Source organism: Dendrobates tinctorius, unplaced genomic scaffold (assembly GCF_039654945.1).
Source record: "Dendrobates tinctorius isolate UK_male_01 unplaced genomic scaffold, ASM3965494v1 ptg000003l, whole genome shotgun sequence".
NCBI lineage: Eukaryota > Metazoa > Chordata > Amphibia > Anura > Dendrobatidae > Dendrobates > Dendrobates tinctorius.
This window is the reverse complement of record NW_027361671.1, coordinates 19870712-19887720: the sequence shown is the minus strand read 5'-3', so window position 1 is coordinate 19887720 and position 17009 is coordinate 19870712. Positions and strand designations below refer to the sequence as shown.

The window sequence follows — 17009 nt, the reverse complement described above, 5'->3', positions numbered from 1 at the left end:
TACAGAACAACCATGGCACTCTCCAGCTGGCATTGACACTTACACTATTGTACTGGACCAGCCACTCTTAGACTCCTTATTGACTCCTAGGTTGAGTATCTGCATCACCTCTTTTAGATCACCTCTCGGAAGGCTTAAGGAGTCAGATAGTGTCGCAAGTTGACACGAACATGAGGCTCTGTGAGAACCTAATGCTCTGTGACCTGGGTGTGACCTGGAAACTCTGAGAATGGGTCTCCATTTCGCTGCAACAACTCCAAACACTGCTGCTTCTGGAAGAGCCACAAGGTCTCTGTCACCTTGACATCTACATTTGTTTCGGACTTGGTGATGAAGCTAGGAGCTTACAGAGGTTCCCTATCCCACCAAGGTATGATGAGGTTAACATGGTAACAAGGTAGGGCTTCCTCTTCCATAGTTGGTGAACTTTATAATTGACTTCACCAACCCTTTCCACGATTTCATATGGTCCCTGCCAATTGACTATCAACTTGCTCTCCACTGTGGGTACCAGTACAAGCACCCGATTCCCAGGGTTGAACTTTCCTACTAGGGCTGACCTCTTATACACCATGGACTTTGCTTTTTGTGCCTTGAGGTGTTCTTTCGCAATGGGCATCAAATTGGCAATTTCTCTTGCATCTGGGCCACATGTTCCATTACACTCATGTAGGGTGAAGACTCAGCTTCTCAGATCTCGTTCGCTACATGGGGAGCTGGCCATACAACACTTCAAATGGGGAGAAACCTATAAAGGTTTTTAGGACTGACTTCCCTGGTGGAGAATAATAGTTACTCTAGAAGACAGTCCCAGTCTCAGCTGTCCTTCTCTACCACCTTCAACATTGCCTTTAGGATTTTATTTAACCTTACGACCAGTCTGTTCATCTGTGGATGGTAAACTAAAGTCCTGAGTTGGAAAAATATACAGTGTTTTGTACAGCTCTATCAGAGTCTCTTAAATAAAAATCTGTTAGGATCTCCTTAGGCAGACCCATTCAAGAAAAGATATTCGCTGACTTCTGAGCCAAATTTCACCCAAACCAGGCGAGAACTGTGGATTTGTATAGAGCGGGCTACTACAGATTTTGAGTTTTATATATATAGACTGGTCTCAGTGTGTTTGTAACAGATGTTTCAATCACTACTCAATACAGAAATGAGAACACAGCAATTAATACAATAAGATTTACTGCAGCGTTTTCAATATGTAATAAATAGATAAATATGGTTCAATTGAGATGTATTATACTTATGTTATGCCATAAAACAATATGGATTACTGCAATAATTCATTAACAAACAGTACAATTACAAATATTCTGCTGTGCCACTCAAATAGACATAAAAGTCCACTTACATCAGGGAAGAAAATAAATCCTGTGCTGTTTTCAAAGTTCAGTTCTATATGGTGTCCAACAATTTTCCAGTGAACAGACACGTTGCCTCGGCCAGGAGGCGTCCTGATTACACTGAACTGCAGTTTTTCACCTACATTAAACACAATAATTATAAGATGCATTTAACAGTCTAACATTGTAAGATAAAAAACAGAATAATCTTGACATGACTGAGGACACGTTAATAGCAGATTAAAGTGGTTGCATCATGGTTGCAAAATCTATTTCCCCATATGTCCTGTTAAAATTAAATAAGGATCAGATTAGAACAAAAGATAGGAGAAGCACTCAACAAAATATTAATGAAATATTCCCCTTTCCCACAATTTAATCCTCCTCCTGATGTAAAGGTGCATGAGAGATTAAATCTTCTAAAAAAAAGATGTAAACCAAGCTTTTAAGAGTAACTAAACATTTCTTTAATCCAATTATTGATAAACATTTGCAAAATTATAAGGTTGTGTAAAATGCACTGCAGTACATCATTACCTTATATTGCTTTCTTTCTTTCTAAACACTTGGCTGCAGTGATGTTTCAATATCCATTATAAACTACTTTAGAAGATCCTTTCAGCTGCTGCTCAGCGAGATCCATACACAAATAATCTGTGTACAGGCCTTTCCTCCTTCGAGCCTCTATGTTCTCCACTCCAATACTCAAACAGGGGAATTTCCATACTCTGTATGAATACAGTGAACAGATCTTGCTGAGCAGCAGTTGAAAGGATCTTCTAAAAGAGGCACTGAAACAGCTATCCAGCATAGTGTTGGTGAAAAAGAGGCAAAGTAACATATTTAAGTACTGCATAACACAAAGATTTGGAACTTTGCAAAGGCTGATCAATGTATATATAAAATATATAAAGCTGAGTGTATGTATGTGTGTGTATGTATCAAGCCACGCCCACTCCACGCTGTGGCTGCTATTGCTCCCATCCCCGAGGTGCGCTGTTGAGCTCTGAGCTGCACGATCAGTGACAGAGTTGGCAGCAGCTCAGTATCCGCAGCAGGAACGCTGACATCACGGCTGTACTCGGGGACGGCACTGCGGCCATAGGCTGCTGACAAAGGGATGGAGAACAGCGGGACCCGGAGAGGAGGTAATGAGAGAGATGAATCGGGAGGAGAAGGGGGGCGGAAAGTCACCAGGGGAGGGCGGAGGAAATATGTGACATCCGCACACACCGACTCATCTGACCCCAATACACCACCCATGTAAACAGTGTGAGACGGAGCCGCAGCTTGGTGTCCTCCACCCGCTGTGTGTGTATGTGCCGTCGGCTGCAGACCGCGGTAATGGCAACTGCAGCATTGTGTCCAGGAGGGGAAAAATAAGACCCGGGGCATTCACATACCCAGAGGTGCCGAGCACAGCAGCGAGACGGGGGTGACACCGTGTACAGACAGCAGCCACCGTGAACAGACAGCAGCCACCATGTACAGACAGCAGACACAGTGTACTGACGGGTCACCACAATCGGGGCCAGGGATTGGAAAGCTTTCGACGGGTGGGGGATGGGGATTGATGGGTCACCGCAGGCAAGGGCCAGGGTTGGGGGGCTTCACCACAGGACCACAGGTGGGAGCCAGGGTTGGAGGTGTCACCAAAGGCAAGGACCAGGGTAGGAGAGGTCACCACAGGCGGGGACCGGAGTAACGGCACCAAACAAATAAAATACTATCAATACTTGGGTAATCATTTAGTTAATTTGTGTTGCAAATCTGTAGTGCTGAATATATGATGTGAAATGTTTTTATGTGCAATATAATCATTATAATTTCTGATAGCTAACCCCAGTTAGTTACTATGCCTGGGCAATGCCAGGCTCTTCAGCTAGTAAACATATATAAATAAAAAAGTTTATTTTCTTTTTAAAGGATATGGGCACATTTTAGGACTGTAGGAGATAACAGTCCCAATTGTTTAATGAAATCCTACTACAAAAATTATGTCTAACCAAAAGTATATGCATTTATGCTAAAAAGTCTTCAAAGGTATCCATATCCTTTCATGGTGTCCCAGAAACTTCTGATTGTGAACGCAGCCTTACCCCTACTCACATATCTAAAACAGCAAAAGAACGTACCTTCCCGACCAATGACTGATCTTGAAGTTGTTTGAAAACCAATCTTGCCAGCAACATTATCATTTGCTAAAATGACTATGGTAACTGTGTTGGCGCTGGGAAGAATGCGGCTCCCTCCTTCAGTATATGTCAGCCCAACTACAATATTTTCATCATCCTCAGGATCGATATCATCCAGTATGAGAACTGCTACCTCTTTGCTTGTTTCACCTACCAAAACAACAAAATGGTCTGGATGAGTTGACCAATTTCTGACTTGTTCGCAAAATCCAAGAGTGTAAATTTATATTCCTGCCGGAGATCTGTTAATTTTTGAAACTTTTAACCCAAAAACATTACATTACACTAATAGGGATGTACACTACTTTGACAAACTCCTTCCTAAATATTGAATGTCCCAGTATAAAATAAAAAGCAAACCTAATGTGAGGAAGGGTGGAGGAATGCCAGATAGGGCACAGATGCGGGAGAATAGAGTTTTCATCCAGCAACCACTACATCGAAATCTAAAATTTCACAACGGTCAATAGATTAAAAGTGTTTTGCTGGAAACAAGTAGACCAGATGCCTGGACACCTACTGCCATGGATTATATTTTGTCCTAGTTTTTAACAGTAATGCAAATAAATGTGACTTTTTTTTTTTTTTTGATATAGCGGTTGCTGGATGAAAACACCTTTTCTCCTACAATAAAAAGTACAGATACTCATCTCCCTTTTCGATGTCAATCCAGAAACATTGGCGCTGGATTTCCTATAGGTCGAATTATACTGTTATGCCATTTTCTATAAACACTTTCTATGAACATCGGAGACTCGGTCAAAAGAATTGTGAGCGAAGCAGCCCATCAGCCACAGCTGATTGACCATGGGTCATGTGGTATAAAAATGTCACGCAATCCTCAGGATACCTGTCACTGAGATGGTTAGTGCGGTGCTGCAGACAGAGGTGAGTATCTGTTATTTTTTATTTTACACTGGAAATATATAATATGAGGCTTGGTCCAAAAAATGAACAACTCCTTTAATACTATTACAAACAGGGCTCAAGAAAAAAGCATCAAAAAGACAAGACAAAAGCATGAAATTATTATATTTGGTAAACTATTACATTGATAGGTGAAATCATCTTAAACAGAATGTCCACCCCGGTGAAATCTTGCGATGAAATCAATCACCGCAAATTGCTTAAACCTAACAGTGAGTTTTGAACACACCATTAGGATCTGGCTCCACTTGCTGGATGCAGTGGTCATTAGACAAGAGCAACTATGTGATTTTCATATTTACGGTCACATGCCGAGTAGACGTCAGCCATGTTTCGCAATGTTCTACTGAGACGCGGCTAAGACTCTAGTCGACATGTGACTGCAAGTATGAAAATCACACACACCTATGCTTGTGTGATGACTGCTAGAACTGGCATTTGGAGCTGAATCCAAACTACTGTGCTGGTCGAAGATTTCGCCAAGGTTGGACAATCCCGTTAAAAGCACAGAAATGTTCACCCTTAACACTTTTTCTTGAATCGAGTTAATGCCTCTCAAAAAATAAAAAATTCAATAGTTGACAGACTGCAAATCACATCACAGCCACTAGGTGGCTACACATAAACACATTTAGCATAGGCGACTTGCAAATAAGGAAATCTAAGGGACATTTTATTTATTGACAAAACTGTCATCAAGGAGCCGGGGAATTGACTGATTTCTTATAGAACCATGATGCACAATAACAAATTATACTGTGGTATCGTGTTAGTCAGAAAAATTGATGTAAATACTTTTAGGCTCAACAATCACTAAAGTATTCTCGGAGTAATACCTTTATTAGCTAACCAAAAATAATATATGTTTGCAAGCTTTCAGAGCACAGAGGCCATGGGAATGTTCTTCTTAATTATCTGGAGTCCATGTGGTGGAGGTGTGAATTGTGTCCATGTAGGGAATCATATGTCCAGGGGTTAAATGGAGTCCTAGTGTCAAAGAATTGACCACCTTTATCAGTATGAATTCCCAATTTCTCTCTCTGTCGTCCTTAAAATGACCTTTTAGTATTAAGACTTATAAATCCGTCATACAATGTCCAGGTCCAGAGAAATGTGGGAAAACTTTTCTGTGGACCTGGACACTGTATGACAGATTTACAAGTCTTAATACTAAAAGGTCATTTTAAGGACGACAGAGAGAGAAATTGGGAATTCATCCTGATAAAGATGGTCAATTGTTCTTCAAATGTCTTATTTATTCATTTGTAATCCTGCCTGAGGAAGGAGCCTCTGTGCTCTGAAAGCTTGCAAATATATATTATTTTCTGGCTAGCCAATAGGCTATGTGCCCACGCTAGCGTTTTTAAACGCTCAGGAAAAGGATCCCCTTCCCAGAAAACACGCGTCTTTTTCCACACGTTTTTTGCGCGATTTATGATGCGTTTTTGACGCGTTTTTGACACACGATTTCTGGGATCATTGGGGATGGCTAAAAATGCTCAGCAATGCGGGAATTAATGAGCATGCTGCGTTTTTAGCCGCTAAGCGATTCCTGAGCGGTTAAAAACGCATGCATTGGCACAAAAAGCCAAAAACGCATGCTAATTAATTTGATGCATCTTTTAAGCATTTCTGCAGCGTCTGAGCCGGCTCAAACGCTGCGGAAACGCTTAACAAAACGCATTGTGGGCACACAGCCATAAAGGTATCACACTGAGAATACTTTTGTCATCATTGGGCATCAAAGTAATTTTATAGAACCTTGTAAATGCTAGTTATGGACCTCATTCACATTAATGACTAGGATTAGGGGCCATCAAATTCTTTCTTTTAACATCCACAACTTACAATAGCCAGACTACTGTGCTTCCACTTTTGTTTCAACAAGATTTCCCCAGCAATCATTGATCCCTTTAAAAACAACCCTAACATGACCTTAATAGCCACACAACGTTTTTGCTTTTTTTTCATCGCGGCATCACAGGAGCCAGATTTTTTTAAAATAATTTTTCATTAACACAGTTGCACAAGGACTTGCTTGTTTTGTGGGATGAATTAGAATTGTCAGTGGTACCATTCATGGGTACATACCTTATGCCTAACTTGTATTACCTCTTTATGTGGAAATAAATGGAATTAAAAAAATGCAATTCTGTTGTTGTTATTTTACATTTTATATATGACTCTCTCATATGCTGCACAAATAAATGTTAACTTTATTCTGTAGGTCAGAAAGAATAAAATGATACCAAATTTATGTACATTTATTTACGTTTTATTGCTTTTAATAATCAATACACGGTCTGAAAAAAATATTTTTGTGTTGTCATATTATGAGAGCAATAAATGTAATAAATTTCCATCACCTGAGCTATATGAGGGCTTATTCGTTGCCTGATATGATGAATAGTAGTTTTTATTTGTCCCTTTTTGGGGAACATATGACTTTTTGACAACTTTTTATTATACTTTTTATTTCATTTTTATATGCTGACTTTTTGAGGGACAAACTGTGATTTTCACTGGCACCATTTTTAGGTACATTATGCTTTATTCACTTTTTATTCTATCATGTGATAGGAGGAATGACTACAAAAACTATTTTGTCATTGTTTTTCTGTCTTTTCTTTTTCTGGCATTCACCATGCAGTGTTCAATATGATTACAGCGACTTATGCAGTGCATTTATCCAGACAGTCAGTGTTATGCTAACAGGAAGCCTTAGGCCATTGTTACACATTCGATTGACTCTCGTGATTGCGTTGCGGGGAGCTGATGGAATGAAAGAGGGAGCAATCTCCCTCTGTCAATTTCCTTTCATGTCACAGTTGTTATTGACCATGGCATTTAAGAGGTTTATTGAGAAGGTACAAACACTGGTAACACTCATGCCCCATGGTTGTGAGAGAGTGAGTGCAGTTAACAGGAGCCCCAGGATCACAATTCTAGATGCATTGCATCTTCACACCGTTATGGAAATTGTCACGGTACATAGGATGTGAAAAGTAATACAGTGACGTGAAGAAAGAAGATTTAATTTTCCAACCGTGGATACACCCTTTTTCACTTTTTCAGCAATTTCTGAAGTTACAGTTAAAGGAAATGAAGTACAGGGCAGCAAAATGTTCTCTGGCCATGATGGTAGATCTAATAATCAGTATCAATATAATAATAGATAATAGCTTAAAGTAAACCTGTCATTGCATATACAGTCAAAACGGCAGGTAGTATGATATAGTGCTGGAAATTCTGGACAGACTGAGATCTAGTTTCATGGTCAATTATTCATTAGATCTAAGTTTTATTCATTCTCATCTCTGCTCAAGGCTTTTCAGGCTGGTGACTGACAGCTGTCTCTGCGTTCACACCTATGCAAGAAGGTTGTCAGTCACTGAGTATGTTCTCCAATTTGCCCAGAATAAATAAAGATATAAATGACTAAAAACTTATACATCACACTGTTCAGCTCCGCTTTCCCTATGACATGCTGCCTGCAGTTTGGACTGCATCAAGTTCACTTTAAATGCCCTACTTGAAAACATATAATGACATGCTTAAGCAGCATACATAAAGACTGAAAAAGGTACCTTCTGCGAAAAATAACAGTTCTCCATCTGCTATGAAATCTTCATTTCTGGATGCTGTTCCTCCAATGGTGCCCCATTCAACTATCACTTGTCCCAAACTGCCCTCTCGGCGCTCTATTACCAGCTGGACCATTGTTTGAGGCTGCTCTTGCACTTCTACATGGTGGCCTCCATCAGTGGCATTTGGACTTCGGATGTAAATGGCAAACACACCAAATGCATCTCCATTCATCATGATCACGACCACTGATGTGTTTGGCTGACCTATTGTTGGCTTATTCTGTAAACTGGCAGAAATGTTTAGTAGTCTGACATCAAGTAGGGACACAATGAATCTCTCATCTAATTCTGGAAAACTGTCAGTCAGTATAGAAACTTTGATATTAGCAAATTCTTCTCCCTCTGGCATTGTGACCCACTGCCCCGTAACAGTTTCGTAATCACTGCCGGCAGTGGCTTGTGAGCTAACCAGCACAGACACACTGGTACTGTTCTTCTTATATGTCCAGAACTGTGTACTGTTTGTAAGCTGATAAGATAGTGCAGTAATCCAGAAACATTGAAGATTGTCGGAGACATTGCTAAAAGAAAAAGATGAGCATACTTGATTTTTAAGACATGCAATGGCACAGGCCTGAAGTGGGTTTCTGGCTAGAGAAACATTGACAGCTGTTCTTGATGATACTAATGGGATTGCAGAGAATGGAGTTTCATAGTATAACAACATGTCCTGTCCCTCTGCAACCGCTAGACCAACCACATCCATCTCAGTGGTACTGTACAGTAACTGTAAAAGGCCAAATCGCCCTCCACTGAAGAGGAAAAGAAATACAGAAATATTAAAAAACAGAAAATACCAGATAAAACAGCAATACACAACATTAAATGGGCTACAAAAAGGTTGCAATAAATGAAACTGCAACAGTATAGCAAAAAAAAAAAAGAAATACAATTACGGTAAGACATCGGTGTAGAAAAAAATGGGAGGTTTTCCTACATTAGCCCAATAACAAGAGAACATTACAGAAAATTGCTAAATTAATACCTATCTTCATTTGTAAGGGAGGATGATAACAAGAAGAAAAGCTTCTGGATAACCCAACCACAGTGTAAAAATGATCTTTCTCCCCAATATCACCTCCAGTTTTATCTCTCCCACTCTTCCCTCACACAAACATACACAACCAGGAAAAAAAAAATTCATGCTGATCCCTGAGTACAAATGAGAAATCTAAGCTCTAGTCCTGATATTCTAGCCACATCAAGGACTGATCATTAATGGAGAACCTGAACAGACCTCCTCCTGATGGTAATATTTGCAAAAGAACTTTTCTCCAATGGTTCTTGAATCTTGTACATGGCTTTGTAAAATGAAATGGTTCCGTAGGGATTGTCATTGGGTGAAATAATGATTTTAGCAACTCCTTCTTGTCCAATGGTACCTCCATTTGAGGCTCCAGTGAGCTGTATTAAAATTACCTATTGGGATAGAAAAAGTGGGTACTGTAATAATTTAACATTAATTTTTTTTTCTCAGAATGATTTTCTCTTGGAAAATCTTTCGGATTGTTCTAAAATGTCTCACGATTTAACATCAAGTTTACACCAGCAACACTTATTTTATTATTTTTTTAATTATTTTATTTATTCATTTTCCATTTTTTTTACTGCTGCTGCATTTATATTTTCTCACCTCTTCAATTTCAGGGACATTGTCGGGCATGATTTCTAATAACAGGGTCCGAATAGTTTGCCCAGCAGCAAAGCTAATGTTACCAGATGCCACTCGGAGGTCATCCGTGGCAAGCTTTCCGTTGATGGTTGCGACCCACTGAACAACAACATTGCCAAGCGTGCCAGCATTCCTGATGACTGGTAGACTTACAGGAACAGTATTGGAGTCAGGCTCATCTACAGAGACAGTTGTCACCTGAAAAACTAATAGAAGAATAGTTATGCACTGTTAGCATAGGAAAGTGGAGTGTAGGACATACGGTAAGTATCATCTAACTCCTTTTCATATGTAGACGGAGAAAATATTTTCCAAACCAGCCATGCACAAATGTGTGGCCAATGCAATATTTTTAAATATCCATATATTTCTAATGCATTCTTTCATTACCATCAAAAATGTGCATGAAATATAGACATAATTCCAGATTTTGTTTACGCTCTGTTGAAGTACTGTATATAAAAAATAAGCTACAAATACAGATAGAGGTATACTGTGTATTTGATATACCTGGGTACAAAAATACGAAAATAACTGCATTGACCAATATTGGCTCAATATTTTGGCCTTTCCAAATACCGAACTAATATTGTCATGAAATATGGTGTAAATGAGGCAGGATACAGTACATTTTGAAATGTCCAAAACATATCTCTAATATACAACTGTGTTTGTATCTTACAGTATCACTTAATGGGAAGCTATTTTCTGATAATCTATTGTTTAAAACAGGTATTTAGTACGTTAAATGTATTTTTTTTAATTTGGGCAACTTTTATTATCACTTTTTTTTTTAACACATCATAATCTGTATTAACCTCTTTACCCTCTCCAGCCTGTTCTCACCGTCATGACCAGGCCACCACATTTTATAATTCTGACCAGTGTCACCTTATGTGGCAATAACTCTGGAACGCTTAAACAGATGCTACTGATTCTGAGATGTGTTTTGTGACATATTGTACTTCATGATAGTGGTAACATTTTTCCGATACGATTTGCGTTTATTTGTGAACAAAACAGAAATTTGTTGAAAATTTTGCAACTTCGAAACTTATTTTTTATGCCCTAAAAATGAGAGAGTTGTGTCACAAAAAATAGTTAACAAATAGCGTTTCTCACATGTCTACTTTACATCAGCACAATTTTGGAAACATATTTTTTTTTTTGTTAGGAAGTTATAACGGTTAAAAGTTGACCAGCGACTTCTCATTTTTGAAACAAAATTTACAAAACCATTTTTTAGGGACCACATCACATTTGAAGTGACTCTAAGGGGGGTATATGACAGAAAATACCCAAAAGTGACACCATTCTAAAAATTGCACCCCGCAAGTTGTTCAAAACCACATTCAAGAAATAAGTAACTTCAAATGCTTCACAGGACTTACTGAAATGGAGAGGATAGGACTGTCGGTGACAAGAAAGACGGACATTTCTTTTTCTCCTTTTTTTGTATTATTCCTTTCATCTGATATAGTTGTCCTCACATGTCTATTTTAACTTTTCACAAAAATTTAACTTTAGACCCCAATTTTATTTTTGCAAGGGTAACAGCAATTTTTCCTGAGCATGTTGATACCCCATATATGGGGGAAAATCACTGTTTGGGAACATGGCAGAACTCGAAAGGGAAGAAGCACCATTTGACTTTTTGAATGTAAAATTTGCTGGAATAATTAGCAGAATAATTAGGAAGTTACACAGTACCAAGGTGTGGCATCTGTATCATGCGCCGAAAAAGCCAATCCTCTCACTGGGCACGCTTTCCACTTCCATTGGTCAGGCACTTACATAAATACTGTAGATCACCACCTCTCACCTAACCATGCCCCAGGAAGAAGCTAGTGGCAAAACGCACGTCGGGGTGAGGAGACGGCTTTCCAGACCTTCCCAGGTATATCTCTTGGCGCATTCAGTTGCGGGCATTGATTATGATTAATTGTCTTAAGGTTATTTAACCCCACTTCACTGATGATCATTCTCTTGTCTATGGGGCTACTGCTTAGATACTAGTACCATCTGCTACACCGCTATGCTATTTGCGCAATAAATTGTTAGCTATTGATATACTGGGCATATACACTCACTGGCCACTTTATTAGGTACACCTGTCCAACTGTGTGTTAAGACTTAATTTCTAATCAGCCAATCACATGGCGGCAACTCAGTGCATTTAGGCATGTAGACATGGTCAAGACAATCTCCTGCAGTTCAAACCGAGCATCAGTATGGGGAAGAAAGGTGATTTGAGTGCCTTTGAACGTGGCAAGATTGTTGGTGCCAGAAGGGCTGGTCTGAGTATTTCAGAAACTGCTGATCTACTGGGATTTTCACGCACAACCATCTCTAGGGTTTACAGAGAATGGTCCGAAAAAGAAAAAAAATCCAGTGAGCGGCAGTTCTGTGGCCGGAAATGCCTTGTTGATGCCAGAGGTCAGAGGAGAATGGGCATACTGGTTCGAGCTGATAGAAAGGCAACAGTGACTCAAATTGCCACCCGTTACAACCAAGGTAGGCAGAAGAGCATCTCTGAACGCACAGTGCGTCGAACTTTGAGGCAGATGGGCTACAGCAGCAGAAGACCACACTGGGTACCACTCCTCTCAGCTAAGAACAGGCATCTGATGGCTACTTTCAGCAGGATAATGCGCCATGTCATAAAGCTCGAATCATCTCAGATTGGTTTCTTGAACATGACAATGAGTTCACTGTACTCAAATGGCCTCCTCAGTCACCAGATCTCAATCCAATAGAGCATCTTTGGGATGTGGTGGAACGGGAGATTCGCATCAGGGATGTGCAGCCGACAAATCTGCGCCAACTGTGTGATGCCATCATGTCAATATGGTCCAAAATCTCTGAGGAATGCTTCCAGCACCTTGTTGAATCTCTGCCACGAAGAATTGAGGCAGTTCTGAAGGCAAAAGGGGGTCCAACCCGTTACTAGCATGGTGTACCTAATAAAGTGGCCAGTGAGTGTATACTTACTAGGACTCAATTTAACTATCCGGGCACTTTAGCAATATACTGGATTGAGGGCATAAAGCACTAGGCACTTTATTCCTTTTTACACTTACAACCTGATTACTGTTGTTACCATTTGAGCTTAACTGCAACTTATGCATGTTGATGCCCCCTGTATCACATTTGTCCTATCTCTGAAATATTTATATTCATATTTTTGCTATTTATTTTTGGTCTGGTCCATCCTCTGTGAGGCATTTTGCTGTTTTATAATAATGCAATTAGTTTTAATTATTAATAAAAGTAATTTTTTATTCAAATGGATCTCTTTGTTAATGCCAAGGGCAGTTCCATGCTGAGAAGGAATATTTTCAAAATTTTCAAATATTTTGGAAATAGTTATTTTTTTGTAAGTTAGTACTACATTACACATGGCATAAGGTGGCAACACTGTTTCTTTCAAATTCATTACATTTCCAAGATGATGTCGCGGTGTTGCGAGACCACGACGTTATCAAAGGTCGCCACAATGCATCACTGGGAACGGGACCTGCCGGCAGCATCGCTGAAGCCTGGTGAAACTGCAAGGGACATCGGAAGGTGAATATAACCCAATTTTTTTATTTTAATTCTATTTTTTACAGGGATATGGTACCCAGAGCCCGGAGGAGAGTCTCCTCTCCTCCAAACCGTGGGTATCATCTGCAAATGTTCCGCTTACTTTTCGCATGGTGGGCACAGCCACATGCGGAAAGTAAGCAGAACAATGCATTCCTATGTGGGCGAAATCGCAAAATAATGAGCATGCTGCGTATAGGATTGCATGGGATGCTGTTTTTTGTGTTTTCGCGGCAAAATCGAGCGTTAAAAACCGCCGCCAAAATGCGAAAAAACCACAACGTGTGAACGCAGCCTATCAGTCACCTGTTGTGAATTCCCTTGCTCGAAGTTCTGAGCCGAAGCTCCCTCTGGTGGTTACTTAGAGTAGTGGAGCTGGCCAGGGGGATGGAAGTTCTCCACCTGATGACAATAATTGGGAACCTGGGATTACTGGCTGGGAGCATATAATTGAGCTGGCTGCTCTTGGAGGTTGCTGGTGATTTCCTCTGTGTGCATTTGGAGCTCTTTTGTCCCCTGCCTGATCTGCATGGTTCAGCTAAGTGATTCTTTTGCTAATCCTTTGCATCTAATCTGGTTGTGTCTTTTTTTTGCTTTCTGTTTTGCTGCTAGGGTTCAGCATGCTCCCTGCTGGGGGCAGTGCTGGGCCCTGCTTCATATGTTGCAGTTTGTTCAGTGCCCTGTTATGTTAGTATCTTTTTGCTTTGCTGCCAGGTTATACCAGAGTGCTGATCTAGCGGGGGTGAGGTCGTGTGACCTCAGGTTTTTTGTATATCAGAAGTGTTGGACTTTTTCAGGGTTTTGTGCATGATTGCAGACAGTATCTTTTCTGTCCTTTCCTGTCTAGACAGCTTAGGCCCCGTTTGCTCAGTCTGTTCTCTGCCTGTGTTTCTGTCTCATCTTGTCTCACCGACAATATATGTTTGGGGGCTGTCTATTTCTTTGGGGATCTGCTCCGGGGCAGTTTAGATTTCATCTTTCTGTCTTTAGGCTTAGTTAGTCCTCCAGCTGTGACGAAGCGTCTAGGGCATCGTAGGAACGCTCCACGGCTACTGCTAGTTGTATGGATAGGATCAGGGGTCTGCAATCCGCTTAGTTACCAATCTCTCTGGTCTTCTGGTGGCTTAGCCTGTTCCTGCCATCCTCCTCAGTGACCCATTCATAACAGTCAGCTTTTTGAAATAATTAAATACTATCATAATTTTATAAACACACATGAGCCATGCACAAAAGTGAACAAGTCAGTAGGACAGTGTTCACACCACCCAATGACTGAAATACAGAAAAAACGCAGTATAACAAACGTGTAAAAATACTGTTGTAAAAAATATATGTAACAGTAAACAGCAAGTGCCAGTAAAAAATAACAAAAACAGGGTATTTAGTTGATACGTCTTTTGCAAAAAATGTATACTAAGCCACTCCACCAACGTAAAGGTATACCTATCTTAGAGCAGTCCCTAGCCGATGTAATTAAAACCTGATCATGTGAACAGTACCTATATGAGCAGGATTCAGAAAGGCAATGGTTTATGTGGATACGCTGTGCAAAACGGCTTTTTATGTGCATGGCTCACAAGAGAGGGGCGGGGATCTCCCAAAACTTGCATATCATATCATAATATTGATGTTCATTTTACTTTATAGTATGAGGTCATTCTTTGTATTTTTAGAGTCATAATGCCATGAACGCCAGATGAAAAGATTCAAAGTGATAAGTCACCAGTGCCATACAAATGAGCTAATTCCTTAGGCAAAGCAACTGCAAAAGTGAGGTGGTTACTTCCTACCAGCAGACCATGAAAGAAATGTATAGTAAAAAAACTATTTGAATCATTTTGTGGACCTATTGAAAGTACAAGTTCTTCGTCCAAGAGAGTAGGACCAACAGTATTGAAGCCCAGTACTGCAGATACAATCACATTATTTTACGAAAGAGATTATATAAGTAGAGCTTCCCCAGGTGTAAAAGATGTTGTGACAGTGAGCTCCTCTGATGGTTGCAAGAAAAAAGTGCAGACTCGGCATCTGTACCTATCACTGTTGGAAACATATGCAGTTTTTGCTGAAGAACATCCTGATATTGAAATTGGCAAAAGCAAATTTTGTGCTCTTCGTCCACAACATGTGCTGCTAAGTAGTAAGATTCCACACAATGTGTGTCTGTGCAAATACCATGAGAATTTTAAGCTTGCTATTGAGGCCTTCTGTAAAATATGCAACACGTTTCCACCTTATGGCCATACATTTATTGACTTTTTTCTTTGTGAAATACCAAATGAGAATTGTCGGTTTTCAAAGTGTGAAAGATGTAAAGGAAACCTTATGTTTAAATTAACTTTAGAGTTAGATGTCCATGATATTCCTGCTGGCAATACAAAGCCTGTTGAAGGAATTTCCAAATTTCATGCCATAAGGTATTGGCTTTAGAACCACTAAAACATGGCCTATTACAATGCTAATAACTGCAAGGACCCTGATATTGAATACAAAGTTGATGACTGGGTTGAAGTAATGTATGATGGCAGAAACTATCGTGGAGTGGTTACTGAGGTTACACGCAGTGAGATGAAAGTGAAAACCATGGAACTCTATGGCAAGAATAAAAATACCTGGAAATGGCCATCTAAAGATAATGAAATTTATTATGATGTCTGTCGAATTTTAAGAAAGGTTGATCCTCCCCTGAAAATGGGTTCTAGGGACATTTGGGAATTTTTTGATTAGCCAGGAAGTTAAATGAGCAGTGAGCTCAAATTTACATCCTTGTTGAAGTTCTTCATTAGCTGTGTCTGAATTCATTGGACTGGAACATATTTGTAGGCCTAGATTAAAATTTAAAAAACACATGCGACATGACAAGGTGGAGTGGCTTGGTATACATTTTTTTTGCAAAAAAACGTATTGACTAAATACCCTTTATTTGTTATCTTTTTACCAGCACTTGCTGGCTACTGTCATATTTGTCACTGAAGGGTATTTTTGCACATTTGTCATTCTGTGTTTTCTTTTTGTGTTTCAGTCAGTGGGTGGTGTGAACACTGTCCGACCGACTTGTTCATATTTGTGCATGTCACATGTGTTTTTAATCCATTTTTTTCCTTGCTTATGCATGGTTTGAGAGAACCCACCCCTCTCTTGTGTGACATGCACATAAAGAGCCATCTTACACCACGTGCCCATACTAGGAAGCGCCTATCTGAATCCTGTTCATTTAGACACTGTTCATATGTTCAGGTTTTAAATACATTAGATAGGGACTGCTCCAATAAGGGTTACCTTGACGAGGTGGAGTGGCTTGGTATACTTTTTTTGCAAATAAACGTATTGACTAAATACCCTTTATTTGTTATCTTTTTACCAGCACTTGCTGGCTACTGTCATATTTTTTACTGAAGGGTATTTTTGCACAATTGTCATTCTGTGTTTTCGCTTTGTGTTCTAGATTAAAATTTAGTCAACATTATGTAATTGATCAACGGTCATATTTTGTAATCAAAATTTCCACTCTGCAAAAATGTTGACAACTGAAGTATGAATATTGATTGATTACATTTTTATACTAAATTTTAGTCTACATATGTAGTTCACACCAATGAATTCACAGGCAGCCTATGTTTTGACTAAATAA

The 17009-nt window shown here is 39.7% G+C and overlaps 1 protein-coding gene across 1 annotated transcript in view; it reads right to left on the bottom strand.

The window, feature by feature from the left end:
- Nucleotides 1-17009, bottom strand: part of ADGRV1 (adhesion G protein-coupled receptor V1) — a 732030-nt gene that overhangs the window by 536705 nt on the left and 178316 nt on the right. The window contains exons 32-36 of the mRNA XM_073580638.1: nucleotides 9755-9999; nucleotides 9359-9540; nucleotides 8062-8873; nucleotides 3488-3697; nucleotides 1361-1491 (exon numbers count right to left, since the gene is read on the bottom strand). Coding sequence (XP_073436739.1) covers nucleotides 1361-1491; nucleotides 3488-3697; nucleotides 8062-8873; nucleotides 9359-9540; nucleotides 9755-9999 — 1580 coding nt within the window. The remainder of the gene's footprint in view (nucleotides 1-1360; nucleotides 1492-3487; nucleotides 3698-8061; nucleotides 8874-9358; nucleotides 9541-9754; nucleotides 10000-17009) is intronic.